Raw genomic sequence first — 21,676 nt, 5'->3', positions numbered from 1 at the left:
CTTAAAGGATGTGCACGTTACGTATGAGAAATGTTATTCTCTAGGTCCGTTTGTGTCAGCACAGATGGTTCTGGGTACTGGAGCGAGCACCGATCCTTAAATAAGTGTACGTAACCCTCTTGTCGGATGCGTTCTTGGGTTTCCTGTGCATGGAAGTGTCAGATGTCGCACAGGCGGCCTTCACTTCTCTTCACTAGAAGATCGAGTGGCAACTGACTTTTAGAGGGGTACAAAATTTTTATTTTGTACTTTCGTGTGTGTTTTTATCGAGTTTTTGGTTGCTTGCTAAGAGTCCGGGGATGGCTCTTGGCAATCTTAGAACTAACACGGGTGTTAGGATCGGGTGATCGGGATCGGTTGTGTGCTCCTTAAAGAAGGCATATTGTCATATAAGCAGATTAGCACCCATTGACAAATTGCCAGTTAGGCTCTGCCGAGTAAGTGGATGAGACCCCATCGACAGACCCACAAGAACTCTTGGCCGCAGATCACTATCTCGCTAAGGCTCTTGAGGTGAAGCAGACTCCTAGGCAGTAGCCACGAAGTCTTCCACCTAATAAGGTAGGAACCAAGGTCCATAAATACCTACAACATATGTTGTTTACCTGTCTATTCAGTAGTTAGCTGTCTCTTGCCCTCCACCAAAGGGTGTCAATCAGCTAAGTATATATCTGACAGGTAAGTTGAATGTATGAAAATGATATTATGATACAATAAAGTTTCATACATACTTACCTGTCAGATATATAAGATTGAGGACCCACCCAGCCTCCCCTCAGGAGACAGGTGGAAGAGAAAATCTGATTAGAAAACGGGAATGGTTCCTAGTCCTGCCACCCAGAGCAGGGCGGTAGATCACCTGACCTACCTGTAGCGAGTGCCGCGAAATTTGAATTTCTGTCGGGGACGACGGAGTCGATAGCTAAGTATATATCTGCCAGGTAAGTATGTATGAAACTTTATTGTATCATAACAATATCATTTCTGGCTATAAAAACTCATTTCCCGAGTGGTTGTAAGAAGTGCTAAATTGAACCTCAAGGATCCCAGCAGTTGGTCTAAATGTTTAATTCATGTATATTACTGCTATACTGTTACGGCACTACTGCTACAGTAGTATTACTACGCTAGCACAGATACCCCACCCACATCTATGTATCGTTCCGCCATTCATAAATCTTTGGGTTTCAGAGCCGATTGAACAAGGTGAATGGGTTTCTATCTGGTGGATGGGCGGCACAACATTTTGTCAAAAGGTCTTTACTTTGCTTACGTAATGAATGTTTTTCGATTCTTGGCTTGTAATCATTGGCCATGGTGTCGGCTAGATAATTTTATATAAAAATTAAAACTATCGGGTTTAGGTTATTGATAATGCTGACAAAATTTGTGTGGGGTTGTAAAATATACATATGTCAACTTTCAGCTACATCCGATGCTTTGACAAGGAGCAAAGTCCAAAAAACCGTGTTACAGAGGCCCTGAATCTTATAGTAGGTTAGCTTAGCACTATTACGCCGAAGAGGTATAATAAAAATAAGTTTCCCGTAAGCTGAGGCAGTCTCGGAGTGAGCGCCGAAGCGGAAAAAAAATATATATATATTTTTTAAATCACAGCGCGCTTAGTTTTCAAGATTGAGAGTTCATTTTTGGCTCCTTTTTTATTTTTAATTGCCTAAAGTTTAGTATGCAACCATCAGAAATGAAAAAATATCATTATCATATATAAATAATGCGATATATGATAGCGCGAAAACAAGATTTCGTATATAATTGTATTAAAATTGCGCTGAGAGCAAAACGGTTGAAGCTAACGAGTTAATTTTTTTTTTGTCGTATTGTACAATAAATTGCGATCATTTTGGTAAATAACACATTGTAAAACAATCAAAGCAACACAGGTAAAATATTATCACAAAATGATGCATGAATTCGTAATGCGCAGACTTAAAAAAAAATTTTTTTTTTTTCAAATATTCACCATAAATCTAGATATTGTTCTAGAGACTTCCAATTTGTTTCAAAATGAAGATAAATGATTGAATATTACTATACTGTAAGAGTTTTAGCTTACAATTGCAGTTTTCGACCATTTCGGACGAGTTAAAGTTGACCGAATGTCGAATTTTTTATATATATTTTTTTTATTTGCAAATATTTCGAAAATGAGAATAGCTACAACCTTCAATTATTTTTTGTTGTATTCTACATGAAATTGCGCACATTTTCATATATAAAACTATGAAACACCTAATATGAAACTGAGCAAATATAACGATAATGCGACATACGCATTTTGGAGATTTGCGGCGGAGAATCCGCGCGCGAAGGGAAGGAAAGTTTTTTTTTTTTAATTCACCATAAATCTAAATATTGTGCTAGAGACTTCAAATTTGTTTCAAAATGAAGATAAAGGACTGAATATTAATACTAGACTGTAAGAGTTTTAGCTTACAATTGCGTTTTTCGACTATTTCGGTAGAGTCAAAGTTGACCGAAACGTGGTTTTTTTTCTATTTATCGGGATTTATATGCAAATATTTCGAAAATGAGAAAAGCTACAACCTTCAATTATTTATTGTTGTATTCTACATGAAATTGCGCACATTTTCATATATAAAACTTTATGTAACGGCTAATTTAAAAGGGTGTAAACATTACGACAATCGCACGAAAAAAATTCTGATTTTTTTCAGAAGAGTTACCGCGCGGACGTAAGGAAAATGTTTTATTTTTCATAAATTCACCATAAATCGAAATATTGTGCTAGAGACTTCCAATTAGTTGCAAAATGTAGTGAATATTACTAGAATATAAGAGTTTTAGCTTACAATTGCGTTTTTCGACCATTTCGGTAGAGTCAAAGTTGACCGACGGTTGAAATTTTGCCACATCGTTATTTACATGAAAACATTTCAAAACTGATAAAAGCTACAACCATGGGTTGTTTTTAGTTGTATTGAGCATGAAATTCCGCACATTTACATGTATAAAACTTTATGTAGCGGCAAATTTAAAATGGTGCAAACATTACGACAATTGCACGAAAAAATTTATTAGAAGAGTTACCGCGCGGACGTAAGGAAAAAGTTTTTTTTTCATAAATTCACCATAAATCGAAATATTGTGCTAGAGACGTCCGATTTGTTGCAAAATGAAGGTAAATTATTGAATATTACTAGAATATAAGAGTTTTAGCTTACAATTGCGTTTTTCGACCATTTCGGTAGAGTCAAAGTTGACCAAAGGTTGAAAATTTGGCAATTGTTGTTATTTATATGAAAATATTACAAAACTGATGAAAGCTACAATCATGAGTATTTTTTTTTTTTGTATTCTACATGAAATTGCGCATATTTTCATATACGTATAATACTCCATGTAACGGCTAATTTAAAATGGTGCAAAAATTATGTCAAAGTGACAAGATAATTCCTGAGATGTGTCACTGATACTTTTTAGTGCGATCAGAAAGAAATTCGCGCTTGCGCGCCTGTGTAACAATTGTAAACAAAACAACGCCTTGATCCGTGAGCTCCCAGCATCCCCCAAGGCACGTGATTCAAAAGTTTTCGGCTGGTAGGCTTATAAGCTTTTTTCCGTGATTTTTAAAAAAACTTTTTTTATGTCGACGTTTAATACGTACAATCAGCACCCGGGAGACAATTTATGTCGACGTTTAATATGTCCAATCGGCGTAAGAGGGTTAGTATGACAACCTTTATATTAGATATCTAAACACAATGATAGTTATTCTTTAGTGGTAGTATTTCATCTTGTATTTCATAATTTTTCTTAGTTTACATATCTACTTGCCTGTATGTATGTATGAATGTATATGTATATATGTTTGTACATACATACATACATACATTATATATATATATATATATATATATATATATATATATATATATATATATATATATATATATATGTATATATATGTATATATATACAGGTACTATCCTACTTACAACCAAGTTTGGTTCCGACCCACTGATTGTAAGTTGGAATGGATGTAAGTCGAACCTTGGAAAGTGGCCAACATACTGGGTAGGGTATACTATCAAACCTTTGCTATATAAGTGCCTACTTAGTACTGTAATGTAATGTACAATCATTATTTCAATCTTTTTACCATAATGTACTTCTACTAATACATTTTTTTTAACCATTTATGTAATAGTATATATTACGTACAATCAGGCATTGAGTTACAATGGAGTTAGGTTCTTGCATGCATGTCAGAAGTCGATTCTTACGTAAATTGGTTTGCAATTCAGTCTACAGTACAGTTAATACCAAATGATGCTGCAGATAGGGCAGGGTAACTCAAACTGATGCTGCCTGAGTGATGAGAGTTCTCATGAGATGGCGCAGTGCCAAGTAACTTAATGGTCAACTGTCTGAAGTAAGGTTGTAAGTACGAGTGGTCGTATGTCGAGTAGGTTGTAAGTCGGATAGTACCTGTACTTATATATGTATATAATATATATATATATATATATATATATAATATATATATATATATATATATATATATATATATGTATATGTATATATATATGTATAAATATGTTTATATATATATAATTATATATATATAATTAATTGATTGATTTTTTATTAGTTTTTATTTATTTATTTATTTATTTATTTATTTATGATTTATTGATTAATTTATTTATTTATTTATTTATTTATTTATTTAATGTTTATTTATTTAAATTTATTTAAATTTTTTATATTTATTTATTTATTTTTTATTTATTTATTTAAATTTTTTATTTATATATTTATATTTATTTATTTATTTATTTATTTATTTGTTTATTTATTTATTTATATTTATTTATTTATATTTATTTATATTTATTTATTTTTATTTATTTTTGTTTATTTTTTTTTGTTTTTATTTAAATTTATTTATTATTTTAAATTTAAATTTATTTATATTTATTATATTTATTTAAATTTATTTTATATTTAAATTGATTTAATTTGTTTAAATTTATTTATATTATTTATATTTATTCAAATATATTTACATTTATTTTAATTTATATTTATTTATTTATTTATATTTTATATTTATTTAAATTTATATTTATATTTATTTATTTATTTATTTATTTATTTATTATTATTTATTTATTTTTAAATTTATTTATATTTATTTACATTTATTTAAATTTATTTACATTTTACATTTCAATTTATTTATATTTATATTTATTTATATTTAAATTTATTTATATTTTAAATTTATTTATAAATTTAAATTTATTTATTTATTTATTTATTTATATATTTAAATTTATTTAAATTTATTTATAAATTTACTTTAAATTTATATTTATTTATTTAGTTTAATTTATTTATTTTAATTTATTTATTTATTTAATTTAATTTATTTAATTTAAATTTATTTAAATTATATTTATTTTTTTAATTTATTTATTTAAATTTAAATTTATTATTTATATTTATTTATTTATTTAGTTAGTTGAGTTTATTTCATTTATTTATTATTTATTTATTTAATTTATTTATTTATTTATTTATTTATATTAAATTTATTTATATTTATTTATTTATTTATTTATTTATTTATATTTATTTATTTAAATTTATTTATTTATATTATATTTATTTTATATATATTTATTTAGTTTATTTTTATTTAAATTTATTTATTTAAATTTGATTTATATTTAATTTATTTATATTTAAATTTATTTATATTTAAATTTATTTATATTTAAATTATTTATTTAAATTTATTTACAGGCAGTCCCCGGGTTACGACGGGGGTTCCGTTCTTGAGACGCGTCGTAAGCCGAAATCGTCGTAAGCCGGAACGACACTTGGAAATATGTCTTAACTAATAAAAAGTTATAAAAACCTTACTTGTAATCCTTTGGTTACACTACATGTTGTTCCTGTAGTTTTATGTACAACCTGGAGTTATTTTCATAAAAGAATGCTGGTTTCTTGAAGGTAAAAACTATTGTAATCCTCTGGTGACACTACATTCTTGAAGTTTTATGTACAACCTGGAGTGATTTTGCAAATCTTGAGGGCTACAAGAACAGCTGATTACTATTTACATATCATATAGACTAATTAAAGTAATGTATCTTTAAATAGGCTTATATATTGTATCAACAAACATTTCCTGCCATGAGTCAGAGGCCGTTTAATGAAACGAACACTTCTCTGTCCTATCTGTTCAGAAAATAAACGTTACGTCAATCCCCGAGACCATTGTTGCCAAAGCGTCTCTCTCTCTCTCTCTCTCTCTCTCTCTCTCGATGCAAATTACATTGGAAACTTGACATACGATTGCCCTAATATACGAATGTTTTGAGATATAACAGAAAAATTTGCGAAAATACAAGCTTTGATATACAACGAAATATTTGAGATACGATTTTGCGATGAGTGTTAGTTGTATAGGCGACCGATAAATGGCGTTCAGTCTGTTTGTTTGTTGGTGCTGCATGTTAACACGTCGTTGTTTAGTTCGTTGTATTTGCGCCTATTTTTCGTGTTATTTTGTCTATGTTTTATTATTAACCATGGGTCTCAAAGCTAAAGACAAAGCAGGTGATAAGAAAAAACCCAAGAAAATGATTCGATGGAAGCAAAACATGAAATTATAGCAAAGCATGAAACGTGGCGTTCGTATCGTCGATTTGGCAAACGAGTATGGTCGAAATCCTTCTACAATATCACGATCATCAAGCAGAAGGAAGCTATAAAAACCCCCGAGACCATTGTTGCCAAAGCGTCTCTCTCTCTCTCTCTCTCTCTCTCTCTCTCTCTCTCTCTCTCTCTCTCTCTCTCTCTCTCTCTGATCAAATTACGTACTGGATAATGTCTCTCTTTGGATACTTCGATTTTGCCTAATATTGAGGGCTACAAGAACAGTTGATTACTATTTACGTATCATATAGACTAATTAAAGTAAACGTATCTTTAAATAGGCTTATATTATTAGTATCAACAAAACATTTACTGGCATGAGTCAGAGCCGTTTAACGAAACGAACACTTCTCTGTCCTTAACTCGGAGCGTCGGAAGACGCCTCTCTCTCTCTCTCTCTCATCTCTCTCTCTCTCTCTCTCTCTCTCTCTCTCTCTCTCTCATCTCTCTCTGATCAAATTTACTGGATAATGTCTCTCTTTGGATACTTGGAATTTGCGTTGTAATCTAACCAAAAAATTCGTTTTGTTATTATTACTGGAAACAAGCAATGATTTTTTCATTATTTGCGCTTTTGGACTGTTATATGTAAACTAGTATGTATTCATTCGCTCGGAAACTAGTTCCGCACATGAGGCGTCACTAAAAAACATAGAAAAATACAACATAAAAAGTGTCGAAAATCATCATAATCTCAAAACCGTTTAACGAAACGAACACTTCTCTGTCCTTAACTCGGAGCGTCGGAGACGCCTCTCATCTCTCTCTCTCTCAATCTCTCTCTCATCTCTCTCTCTCTCTCTCTCGCTCTCTCTCTCTCTCTCTCTCTCTGATCAAATTACTGGATAATGTCTCTCTTTGGATACTTGGAATTTGCGTTGTAATCTAACCAGAAACTTCGTTTTGTTATTATTACTGGAAACAAGCAATGATTTTTTTTTTTCATTATTTGCGCTTTTGGACTGTTATATGTAAACTAGTATGTATTCATTCGCTCGGAAACTAGTTCCGCATATGAGGCGTCACTAAAAAACATAGAAAAAATACAACATAAAAAAGTGTCGAAAATCATCATAATCTCAAACCGTTTAACGAAACGAACACTTCTCTGTCCTTAACTCGGAGCGTCGGAAGACGCCTCTCTCTCTCTCTCTCTCTCTCTCTCTCTCTTCTCATCTCTCTCTCTCTCTCTCTCTCTCTCTCTCTCTCTCTCTATGATCAAATTACTGGATAATGTCTCTCTTTGGATACTTGGAATTTGCGTTGTAATCTAACCGAGAAACTTCGTTTTGTTATTATTACTGGAAACAAGCAATGATTTTTTCATTATTTGCGCTTTGGACTGTTATATAAATAAACTAGTATGTATTCATTCGCTCGGAAACTAGTTCCGCATATGTAGGCGTCACTAAAAAAAACATAGACAAAAAATACAACATAAAAAAGTGTCGAAAATCATCATAATCTCAAAATTTTTGTCTGTAATCTAACCAGAAACTTTTATTATTTTTATTAATATACTTGTGCTAAACTATAAAGGATTTTTATCATAGTATGCGTTTTTAAAAGCGTCGTTAACTCGGAGCGTCGAAGCGTCAGCGTCGTAACCTCGGAACAAGCTCGTAACCCAGGACGGATTTTTCCATTGAATATTTAGAAAAAGCGTCGTAACCTCGGAACGTCGTAAGCCGGAACCGTCGTAACCCGGGGGACCGCCTGTATTTAAATTTATTTATTTATTTAAATTTATTTATATTATATTTATATTTAAATTTATTTTATTTATATTTATTTATTTATATTTATTTAAAATTTATTTATATTTAAATTTATTTATTTATTTATTTATTTAAATTTATTTATTTAAATTTTTTTATTTATTTATTTATATTTTATATTTATTTATATTATTTATTTAAATTTATATATTTATTTTTAATTACATATTTATATTTATTTATATTTAAATTTATTTATTTATAATTAAATTTATTATTTATTTTAAATTTATTTATTTATTTATTTATATTTAAATTATTATATATTTAAAATCTATTTATTTATTTATTTTAATTTATTTATTTATTTAAATTTATATAAATAAATTTTTTATATTTACGACTTTATTATATTTAAATTTATTTATATTTAAATTTATTTATATTTATTTAAATTTATTTATATTTACTTAAATTTATATATTTAAATTTATTTATATTTATTTAAATTTATTTAAATATAAATTTATTTAAATTAAATTTATTTAAATTTAAATTTATTTAAATTTATTAAATTCATATTTAGTTTATTTATTTATAGTTTAAATATTTATATATATTTATTTATTTATTTATTTATTTATATTTATTTATTTATATTTATTTATTTATTTATATATATATAAAATTTATTTAAATTTATTTACTTATTTAAATTTATTAAAAATTTACTAAATTTATTTATTTAAATTTATTTATTTAAATTTATTTAAATTTATATTTATTTAAATTTAGTTTATATTTAAATGATTTATATTTATATTTATTTATTTATTTATTTATTTATTTTATTTATTTATTTAAATATATATATATTTAAATTGTATTTACTTACTTTAAATTTATTTATTTAAATTTACTAAACTTTATTTATTTAAATTTATTTATTTAAATTTATTTATCCACCGGTATTTTCTTTAACCCAGAAAATCTCATATCCATTACAAGACTCTTCATGCTTTTACTGTATTGCATTTTTTATTTTTACGCCGTCAGTTTCACTCGTGTGAAATCATCCCCCCCCCGTCCCCCCCCCTCGATGTCATTTACCCCCACCCCACACCACCCCACCCCATCTCACCCTTTGAGAACAAATACTTGATTTCATAATACCGGCTGCTCTGCATTCTCCAAGTAGCCATAGTTTCAGTGTTAATTGTGATAACAATTCTGTTAACCATATTTCTGTTTGTGATATTTCTAATTATTTTCATTATGCTGTCATTACAGGATTGTCCATTGGGAACATCGGTGTTTGTATCCCCCTTACTTGCCAATGAAATGAAGACTCGTATGTTCTCTGTTTAAGGTAAGTGCATTTATGATTTACAGTTGTTGTTCATACCATATTCTTGGGAAGTATGGTGTTTTATTTATTACAGATACTCCTCATTTAATGGCGGGATTCCGTTTCAGCGACCGCTTTGTTAAACAAATTCGTCGTTTAATGGACTATTCTCTTTATTTTGACTCATAGCATTACTTAGCATTAATTTTCAGTCACATTCACAGAACTAGTTTCCAACATATCCTACTACTTGGCAAAATTCTGACAACGCATTTTATTATTTTACATATTACGCATATATTTTAACTTTCTTTTATAACTTCTTAATGTATAATTTCCTTTAAAATAGTGTACTTTAACACTTTTGCCATTTTATAACTATAATGTCTAATTTTCTTTAAAATGGTGTACTTAACACATTTAGCCATTTTATAACTTCATGATGTATAATTTTCTTTAAAGTAGTGTACTTCATTTAACACATTTAGCCTACATTCCCGAGTTAGCCTATTAGTAAGTCAATACTGTGCTAAATTCTTCTCAGAATCTGCACATTATTTAGCATTAAAGTACAAATAGTACACAGTTGCATAAAAAATTATCAATCTGTATTACATGCAAGTCTTTCAAGCACACTAAGAGTAAGGAATTCGTGCATGCCAAATTTCTCATTGTTTTGATTAAAAGGATTGACTTGGTAGAGACATCTCAAGTGGAATATTTAAAAAATTATATTTAATTTCAAGTTAACCTTCTTACGCCAAAGGGGTATAATAAAAATTGTCTCCCGTATTTGGGGGGGGGGGGGTGTCTCAGAATGAGCGCGGAAGCGGAAAAAATATTTTTTTCAAAAATCACAGCGCACTTAGTTTTCAAGATTAAAAGTTCATTTTGTACATGAAGCTTACCTGTCAGATATATATATAGCTGTATTCTCCGAAGTCCGACAGAATTTCAAAACTTACGACACACGTAGTGGGAGTCAGGTGGTTAGTACCCATTCCCGCTGCTGGGAGGCGGGTATCAGGAACCATTCCCATTTTCTATTCAGATTTTCTCTGTCGCCGGTACTGTCAACACCTGTTTTCAGTACCTCCGTCTTAGGATTTTGAAACTTCTTTGCTACTTAACCTTTTCTTTACCGGGTGGGTGAGCAGAATGTAATCATTGCGTTCCCTGCCGAACTGAATCTCTCGGTAGTGACTCCGGTTTGGAGGGGTGCCGATCGTAAAAATATTTGCCAAAAATACACTAATCAAGACAGGCTAATGAAATTATCAGGCATTATTAGCACTATAATAATGCATATTCTCTGTTAGTTTTATCATCCTACAGGGAAAATAAATGATTTTATGAAAAAAATGTGAAACTCAGTGTCCCTTGTACAAGGGACACTGGTGGTCGGTGAGAAAACTACAGTCTTGAATAGAAATTCGGTCTTACAGAATGTTGGTATATCGCACCTGGAACATGCACATAAAGTATTATCAAAATAGAACTGTAAATAAGCACATAATAACAAAAAAAAAGAGCAAAAACTAAAGTGAAAGCCCGCCAATAAATATGGAAATCGCAAATTTTATAGTATATCTTTCAAAAATTGGTTGATGTCATTTTCTACGTTTTCTAAGATTAGTTTCATCACAGAAAACAACTTTAGAACTTTAGGGGCATCAGGGGTATCTAAACTAATTTTTCAAGTTTCTTGTCCTCAGAAAAAATCACTTTTTCGCTTTTTCTCTGGTTTGGTTTTTTATATATAAAGTTACTATAAGGCTTTATTTTTACCTTCATTTATCTGGTGTTCATATGTTTTATTTGTAAAATGTAATAAGTGAATAAATAAATAAATACAGTAAATGATGATACAACTGGTTTTATACTTGGGTAGAAGTTATTACATGTTTACGCTTGTCTGGTTTTGTGATTTTTTGTTGAGACGCAGTTCATCTGTCACCTACACACTACTATAAGCAGTAATAATATTTTTTTGGGTTCATCATACGTCTGGCATCGTGTCATACTGTTTATTTTGCTCCAAACTCTTCAAACCGAAATTACAGAATGATTGGAAGTCCCTATCTGAAAAGAGGAGTTATGGTGGTACTATGCGTACCACCTTTATGCACCCGGTGCGGTGTAGTAGACTTGAATGGTGGTACCCACCTACCTCCAAACAAACTTTTGGTAATGAAGAGGTTAAGTATCCTGATTGTCTTTTGGTTATTGAACTTGGATTTGTGGCTAGGCACACTCTATTTGTGGACTTTTTGATTTTGGCTTGATTTTTCCTTTAACTAAGATGTCTGGGTCTAGTTCGGCTAGTGTCAGTGTGTGTTGTATGGAAGAATGTAAGGTGAGGCTACCGAAGGCTTTGGTAGACCCCCACACAGTATGCATGAGTTTTAGGGGATGTGTGTATGATTGATGATCATTGTGAGGAGTGTGAAAGTCTTGTCTGATTCGGGTTGGAAAGGTGTATGAGTCCTATGTGCGCAAGTTAGAGCGTGATAGGATCAGGAGGTCTTCCTCCAGGAGTGTGTCAGGCAGTAGACGTCAGGGCAGTAATGTTTCTCCTGCTAACCCTCCAGTAGATTTTGCAACTCCTAAACCTGTAGTGTTGCCTTCGGGCCCTGAAATGGTGTCTGTGGAGGGTAATGCCCTGTCAGTGATTCTAGAGTCTCTACGTAATCTAGAATCCAAAGTGCTCGCGTTGGAAGGTAGAAGTGATGATAGTGCTGTGAAGTGCAGTGACAGTGCCCCTAGTGTTGTGGAGGGGCGGTCAGATCGGCCCTATAATGCCTCTAGGCCTGGACCTCTGCCGGACTCCCAGGAATCGGGGAGTGGGCAAGTCGAAAGCTGAAGGAGGGTTACGGGGGCTCCCCACCGATCTGGTGTCCCTTCGGCAGGACCTGTTGACACTTCCCAGGCTGCCAATGAGCGTGCTCGTGCGCGTCTCCTTAAGGAGTGCTTCTCGTCCTCCGAGGCGTCCTACCCGTGCAAGGGGTGGAGCTCCCGGACGGACTCTCGCCCGTTGAAGAGGAGCTTCAGAGAGCAGGATGCTTCACGTCCTTTCTCTCCTGCTGTTTTGCGGTCCTCCCCGGAAGGTTTCACTGCCTTTCCGCAGCAAAAGAGGACCAGGACATCTTCTGATGATGACTTTTTTTTGAGCGCCCCAGTCGTGCTAGGGATCGAACGGTTGCGGTTCCTGTGAGAAGGAAGAAGGCGTCCCCTCGCCCCTCGTCTTTTCACAGGATCAGTCCTTCCCCTGAGAAGGAGTCTTCTCTGACCGAGAAGATCATCCGTTCTATGTAGCAACAGTTTGCTTCGTTGCTGGCTGAGAGAGAGGCAGAGCCGCGTCGTCGGAGGAAGGATGATAGACTGCCTATCAAGAGGTCCAGACAGTCCCCCTCGCCTTCTCCTCGCTCGTCTCTTTTTCCTGGACAGGGATGGACCTATATGCCTTCCCCCGTCCAAGATCCTGGGAGAAGTTATGAGAAAGTTTGCAGCGTCAGAAGGGACGAGAATGACGTTGATCGCCCCGTTCTGGCCCTCGAAAGAGTGGTTCACAGAGGTCATGTCCTTCGTAGTAGACTTCCCAAGGACGCTTCCGTCAAGGATAGATCTACTCAGACAGCCCCACTTCGAGAGGTACCACAAAAACCTCCCCGCTCTGAGTCTAACTGCGTTCAGACTATCCAAAAGTTGGCCAGAGCAAGAGGCTTTTCAAGACCTTTGGCAAGAGCTATTGCCAATGCAAGGAGAGCTTCCTCTCTTGCAGTGTACCAATCGAAGTGGGCCGCTTTCAAGAGTTGGTGCAGAAAGAAGGGCATTTCTTCTACCACGACCTCTGTGAACCAAATAGCTGACTTCCTACTTTACCTGAGGAAGGACTTAAAGCTGGCAGTCCCGACAATCAAAGGCTACAGAAGTGTGCTGTCTGTAGTCTTTAGACATAGAGGCATGGACTTAGCAAACAACAAAGACTTTCACGATCTCTTAAGATCCTTCGAGACCACGAAGGTGCCTCTACCTAAGTTGCCGTCATGGAACTTGGACGTAGTCCTAAAGTTCCTGATGTCCAGTCGTTTTGAACCTCTTCATGCTGCGTCACTAGGGGACGTTACCAGAAAGACTGTTTTCCTAACTGCTCTGGCGACGGCGAAGAGAGGTAGCGAAATTCAAGCCATCAGCAAGCACGGCTTTAAGGGGCATAATGCCGTTTTTTTCATTGAGCCCGACATTTCTGGCTAAGAACGAGAATCCGTCTAACCCTTGGCCCAAGAGCTTTGAGATTAAGGGTATGACCGAAACTATTGGATGGGAGCCCTGTCAGGGCTCTCAAATTCTATTTGCAGAAAACGAAGGAATGTCGAGGTCCTTCTAGCAACTTGTGGTGTTCAGTCAGAAAACCAGACTTGCCGATGTCTAAGAATGCTCTGGTATTCTTCTTGAGGGGACACCATCAAGGAAGCGCATTCATCTTGTGAAGACAGTGACATGAAGCTGTTGAAAGTGAATGCTCACGAAGTGAGGGCTATCTCTACCTCAGTAGCCTTCCAAAAGAACATGGCACTCAGTGACATTTTGAGTGCCACCTTTTGGCGTAGCAACTCGGTGTTCGCCTCACACTACCTGCTGGATGTGAAGATGACATATGAGAACTGCTATTCGCTAGGGCCATACGTCGCCGCAGACACTATTTTCGGAGCAGGAAGTAGCACTCATCCTATCCTGTAGAAAATGGTTAGGTGAGCTTTTAATTTCTTGTATTGATTTATGGTTGTAGGGTTGACCGCCTGAGGCAGACTTCCCTTCCTTTAGCCTAAGTTATGTGGGAATTAACTTTTGTTAGGCTAGGTCAGGTCTAGTCACATTGTGGTCACGCCCCCGTTGACAGATCATCTAGAACTCACCAGCTACATAGGTCACTACCTTGCTGGAGAGACTAGTAAAGCAGAAGCAGACTTGGGTGACAGTAATCACGAAGTCAGCTATGCTAACAGGTAAGGAACCAAGATGTCAATCATCTGCATGTATATGTTTCCTAAAATCCTATTCTGTCTCTCCCCACCTCCAAAGGTGGGATTCAGCTATATATATATATATCTGACAGGTAAGCTTCATGAACAAAATGATATTGTTATGATACAATAAAGTTTGTTCATACTTACCTGGCAGATATATATAATCAAAGTGCCCACCCACCTCCCCTCAGGAGACAGTGGTACTAGAAAATCTGAATAGAAAATGGGAATGGTTCCTGATACCCGCCTCCCAGCGGCGGGAATGGGTACTAACCACCTGACTCCCACTACGTGTGTCGTAAGTTTTGAAATTCTGTCGGACTTCGGAGAATACAGCTATATATATATCTGCCAGGTAAGTATGAACAAACTTTATCTTACCATAACAATATCATTTTTGGCTCCTTTTTTTTGTCATTGCCTGAAGTTTAGTATGCAACCATTAGAAATGAAAAAAAAATATCATATATAAATAATGCGATATATGATAGCGCAAAAACAAAATTTCATATATAATTGTATTAAATCGCGCTGTGAGCAAAATGGTTAAAGCTAGTGAGTTAATTTTTTTTCATTGTATTGTACACTAAATTGCAATCATTTTGGTATATAACACATTGTAAAATGATCAAAGCAACACAAGAGAAAATATTATCACAAAATGATGCATGAATTCGTAATGAGCAGACGTAAAAATTTTTTTTTTTTTAAATCACCATAAATCTAAATTTTGTTCTTGAGACTTCCAATTTGTGTTTCAAATGTAAGGAAACCAAATGATTGAATATTTTACTATCATAACGGTAAGAGTTTTAGGTTACAATTGCAGTTTTCGACCATTTTGGACGAGTTAATGTCGAAATTTTTATATATATTTTTTTTATATGCAAATACAGTGGTCCCCCCATATTCGGGGGGGATGTGTACCAGGACCCCCCCCCCCCCCCCCACCCCCCCCCCCCCCCCCCCCCCCCCCCACCCCCCCCCCCCCCCCCCCCCCCCCCCCCCCCCCCCCCCCCCCCCCCGCGAATAGTTAAAATCCGCGAATGTTTGGAACCCCCCTCTAAAAATGCTCATAAACTCCTATCCTAAACATGCAAATACCAAAGTATCCCTTAAAGACCATCCTTCATCAAATATACATAAAATATCCTATCATGGTTCATATTAATCTTTGAAATATTATTAATACTATTTTAAAGTAAATCTTACATTTTATGTTTATACATATATACATACTATGTACGTACTGAATGATTTAGTTACGTATGTGAAAATAATTCAGTCCCCCCATAAGTATTCAGTCATGCACATTTTCTTTCATACTGTTACTATTTGAGACATCCATTTTCTTTTTACAAGGGAACAATGGAAATGTGAAATCACAAATACCAAATGTCTACTTAAAGTATTATCCTACATCAAATATACCATTGAATTGGTATTATTAACATCATTTTAAAGTAATCTTAAACATTTTACCATTAGAAATATATAAACAGCCAATAGCAGAGAGAGAGAGAGAGAGAGAGAGAGAGAGAGAGAGAGAGAGAGAGAGAGAGAGAGAGAGAGAGAATGTTATTGTTACTGTATACTACTTATACATACACTTCCAGCTCAAACAGAGGGCGAGAGTTACCACTAGCGCATGCTAGTATCTCGTGTGGAGAGAGAGAGAGAGAGAGAGAGAGAGAGAGAGAGTCCTTATTTAAGAGTAAAGTGGATAGATTATTGTACTTCTTTAAAATACTATCACATATAATTATTTTGAATATAGTTATATTACTTTACTATTATTATTATTATGCAAAAATATTAATAAACATACACATGTACCATAGAAATTCTCTCATCTCAGTAAAAGAGAGAGAGAGAGAGAGAGATGAGAGAGAGAGATTGAGAGAGACGAGAGAGAGAGAGAGAGAGAGAGAGAGAGAGAGAGTTTACATTATCCTGAGATATGGCAACACAGTTGTTGGACCCCAGCCAACTCGGCTTGCTACTGGAGTTCAAAGAGAGAGATGCGGGGTAAAGAGCATTTTCTTTCATTCTTCTTACGTAATTCTTTTTATTTATAAACTAAAATCTTGCTAATTCACTTTAGTATTTTCTTTAATGAATTTATATTATTGATGTTTACATTACGATTGATATTTGAAATTAGTAAATCATCATCCAAAAACATACATCGCTTTAAGAGAGAGAGAGAGAGAGAGGGAGAGATTATCGTAGTATTTGTAAAATACATTTCACATATGATTTTTGTAATTACAGTTATTATTATTATTATTATTATTTGGAAAATATTAATACAACATATTACGCATATATGTACCATAAAAATCTCTCATCTCAGTAAAGGAGGAGAAGACCTTTACCTTACACCTTACAGACCTTACATCTTGTTCGGGTTGCCCAGGTCCCTCAGTGTGAGGCACCTCTAATGTCTACCAGAGAGTTGCTAGTACATCTTCCGGTATATTTTGCATCTTCCAATCTTGGATGGTCTGGGATGCAGTTTAGATATTTGTCGAGCTTATTCTTAAACACATCTACGCTCACTCCTGATATATTCCTCAGATGAGCTGGCAACGCATTGAATAGACGCTGCATTATCGATGCTGGTGCGTAGTGGATTAATGTCCTGTGTGCTTTCCTTATTTTTCCTGGTATAGTTTTGGGCACTATTAATCTACCTCTGCTTGCTCTTTCTGATATTTTTAGTTCCATGATATTTTCTGCTATTCCTTCTATCTGTTTCCATGCCTGAATTATCATGTAGCGTTCTTTTCTCCTTTCTAGACTATATAATTTTAAGAAGGTTGTAGTCTTTCCCAGTAGTCTAGGTCCTTAACTTCTTCTATTCTAGCTGTAAAGGACCTTTGTACACTCTCTATTTGTGCACAATATCCTTTTGATAGTGTGGGTACCATATCATATTGCAATATTCAAGTGGACTACGAACATATGTTTTATGAAAGCATAAGTCAATGTGTTACAGCTTTTCTTTTTTGTTTTTGAGAAGTGCCGTAACAACATTCCCATTTTTTGCTTTACATTTTGCCAACAGAGTTGCTATTTGATCATTGCATAACATGTTCCTATCCATCATCACACCAAGGTCTTTAACTGCTTCCTTATTTGTGATGGTCTCATTATTAGGTCCCTTATATGCATATAGCTTTCTTTCTCTGTCTCCATAATTTATTGATTCAAATTTATCAGAGTTAAATACCATCCTATTTACCTCTGCCCAATCATATACTTTGTTAAGGTCTCTTTGTAGAGCGTTCCTATCTTCATCACAAGAATAATTTCTCTACTTATTCTTGTGTCATCTGCGAAACTACTCACTACTACCGAATCCTTAACATTATTGTCTATGTCTTCAATCATAATAACAAACAGTATTGCAGCTAACACCGTACCTTGTGGCACACCGGATATTACCTTGGTTTCATCCGATTTCTCGTCGTTTGCAATAACTATCTGTTTTTCTGTTGTGTAAAAATTTCTTTTAACCATCTTCCTACTTTATCCACGATATTGTGTTTTCTAATTTTCTTCGCTAATATATTATGGTCTACTTTATCAAAAGCTTTTGCAAAGTCTAAATAAACCACATCTGTTTCATTTCCGCTTTTCATATTTTTGAATATGTTTTCACGGTGGACTAACAGTTGGGTTTGTGTACTTTTTCCGGGTACGAAACCGTGTTGTCCTATATTAAACAAATTATTTTTTATTAAATGTTTCATAATATTTTTCTTCATTTCCCTTTCATACACTTTCATAATATGTGATGTTAGACTCACAGGCCTATAATTACTTGCCTCTAGTCTTGATCCACTTTTGAAAGTAGGGGTGACATATGCTAATTTGTGCTCATCATAAATCTTGCCTGTATCTACACTTTGTTAATAATATTGCAAGTGGCTTTGCGATAGAATGAACTACTTTCTTTAACAAAATAGCAGGGACTCCATCAGGCCCTGCAGCAGCTCCATTTTTAATTTCATTAATTGCCTGCACAATATCAGCTTCATTAATTTCTATGTCAGCTAAATATTCACTATTTTCGTCCCTTACTTCTATATCATTATCTTCATTATCTATTCTAGGGGTGAATTCTCTCTTATATTGTTATGCCAGTATGTTGCAAATTTCCTTTTTTTCATTCGTTAATCTCCCTTCAATTCTCAGAGGGCCTATTTCTATTCTTCTTTTATTCATCTTCTTCGCATATGAGTATAATAGTTTGGGGTTTTGCTTGATATTTAATAGGGTTTTTTCTTCCAAGTCCCGTTTTTCTTTTTTCTTTCTTTTGATTGTATAATCTTTTGTTCTGCATTTTCTATCTTACTTTTTAGTTCTATAACTTTCCATGCATTTTTTTCTTTTGCAAGACCTTTTTTCCACCTTCTGATATTCTGGAACAAGATCCTTCTGTCTCTTGGTATGCATGAATGATGTTTACTTTTCTTCTTCGGTATATATTTATCCACTATTTTCTCTAATATTTTATATAATATCTCCGTATTTACCCTTATGTCATCACTTACGAAAATGTTATCCCAATCTTTGTTTAATTCTTCATTTATTTCTGACCATTTTATATTTTTACTGTAGAAGTTGTATTTTCCATATCCTTCCCACTTTTTCATTTCTTGCTTATCTCTGTTTTCACTTGCTTTGGAATGAACTGTTAATTCTATGACATTATGGTCTGAAATACTCGCATTATAAACTATTATTTCTTTGACATAATTCATCTCGTTCACAAATACTAGGTCTAAAGTATTTTCCTTTCTTGTTGTTCAGGGGATTTATTTGTTGAATGTTGTTCTAGTAACATATCTAATAGCTTTTCGAATTGCCTCTTATCTTCTGCACTACTATTACTCTCTTTTTTATATGTATAAGTACAACCACAATCTCCTATTTGTTCTTTCCATTCTACGAAAGGAAAGTTGAAGTCTCCAGATAGGAGAATAGTCCAGTCCTTTGTGATTTCTACATATATCATCCAATTTTATTTTTCAATTATTAAGTCAATCTCTTTAGTATTAGGAGAGAGAGAGAGAGAGAGAGTGAGAGAGTGTTACACTACCTCTCTCTCTCTCTCTGTATAAGTAAAAGAATCTTCTCTCTTTAGTAAACCAAGCATACAGGTTTCGTTCGTTACCGCGCACGGTACATATGTAAACTGGTGTCACTACCAAATCTCATACGTAAACATTGATGTATTTTTACAGTACACAAAAGAATCTTAATTTCTATATTTACTACGTATACCGTAGCGGCTTTTCCGATTTAAGCTGAGGCCAGCCTCCTCTTTACCAGCAAGCTTAACAAAGCTAAAGCTTAACCCAATAACCGTTTTTCTATGGGAAGCAGGTTTGGTGCCCCAGCTGTCAGCTATGAGTGCGGGCAGCAAAAATTTACGCTAGCCAGATTGTCAGCAAAAAGTAAAAAACACAACATGGCAACTGCCCTCCCGTGTGCGCTATCTTTTAAATGCAGGGGGGCTACATTCATGACCGTTGTTTTGGACGGAAACAAAAAAATAAAATAAAAGTAAACTGTATAGAGATATATATATAATTAGATAGGTAGATAGATAGATATATATATATATATATATATATATATATATATATATATATAGATAGATATATATATCAGAGAGAGAGAGAGAGAGAGGCATATCCAAGGTAATGATCAGTTGTTGTTTTTTGTTGTCATCTCTTCGTTCCTTCCACCTGCATCAAGTTTGGTAGGTGAAAGTAAAACGAATTTTACTTTCACCGTGACATTTGACCGTCGACAAGGGAATTCCGAACTGGCCATCATCAATGAAAGAAGGAACTGGAATCTTTGAAAAGGACTCGTTATAATTCCAAACCCTCATACCAAGGGTATCAAATTCGTCACGGGTGGGAGGTAACGGGAGCTGTAAACAAAAATAACCAATCATTTCGTTCAATATCAACTAAGGTGCTATCGTACAAATTTCTGTATTCGCCAGTTATCCCTATCATAGTCAAACCAAAATGACCATGCACATGTAGTGCGTTTTAGACGTTGCCTCTTTTCCCGGATTTGATTCATAAAACCTTGACCTAAGCTTGGATGTCGTGTAGATGCGGCACCACCCTGCCACACCTTTCCATGCTAGGTTCTGGTATCTAACCATGAAGACGTAAAAATTGACTGAAATATGAAGAATTGAAATCATTTAGTAAACTGCTTTGATAAAAAAAAAAAAGTGAAGATAATCTAGTTTCTAATAACCTAAATAAATCATACTAACTCCCAATGTCTAGCCCAGACTCACCGATGAAAATAAATGAAACAGTGCGATAAGAAAAAAAAACTGTTATTGGTTCCTCAAGTGATGGCAGATTAACTCGGCCTTGTCCCGGAACGGCCTCTTTCTTCTGGATAGCCCTGGGGAGGGATAAGTAGGATTTTATGACCGGATTAAAGAACCCCGAATTGTGGGTAGAAGTTTGGAAGCGTAGCTAATGACACCCATATTGTGTACAGTGTTTCTGTGTGCACTATAAGTCAAATTATATACATGACACTCATCATACTCATATATATATATTGTTCTTCTTCTGTAGTGTTGTTAGAGTTCTCTAACGTTATTTTTTATCATTGTCAAAAATTGTTAGGTTCGAATTTCTGTATATGGCATGTGTTCAAAGGAGCGTAAGCAGAATAAACAAAGAAAAGTTTTTTTCTCTCTCTTCCTCTCTCTCTCTCCTCTCCTCTCTCTTCCTTCTCTTCTCTCCTCTCTCGTCTCTCTCTCTCGTCTCTCTCTCTCTCTCTCTCTCTCTCTCTCTCTCTCTCTACACGACTTAGAC

The 21,676-nt window shown here is 34.0% G+C and overlaps 1 protein-coding gene across 1 annotated transcript in view; it reads left to right on the top strand.

The window, feature by feature from the left end:
* Positions 1 to 21,676, top strand: part of LOC135212918 (uncharacterized) — a 143,180-nt gene that overhangs the window by 106,825 nt on the left and 14,679 nt on the right. The window contains exon 3 of the mRNA XM_064246661.1: positions 9,720 to 9,798. Coding sequence (XP_064102731.1) covers positions 9,720 to 9,774 — 55 coding nt within the window. The 3' untranslated portion in view covers positions 9,775 to 9,798. The remainder of the gene's footprint in view (positions 1 to 9,719; positions 9,799 to 21,676) is intronic.

This window comes from Macrobrachium nipponense, chromosome 41, assembly GCF_015104395.2.
Source record: "Macrobrachium nipponense isolate FS-2020 chromosome 41, ASM1510439v2, whole genome shotgun sequence".
NCBI lineage: Eukaryota > Metazoa > Arthropoda > Malacostraca > Decapoda > Palaemonidae > Macrobrachium > Macrobrachium nipponense.
Note: the sequence above shows the minus strand (reverse complement) of the source record. Positions and strands in the feature narration are given on the sequence as shown.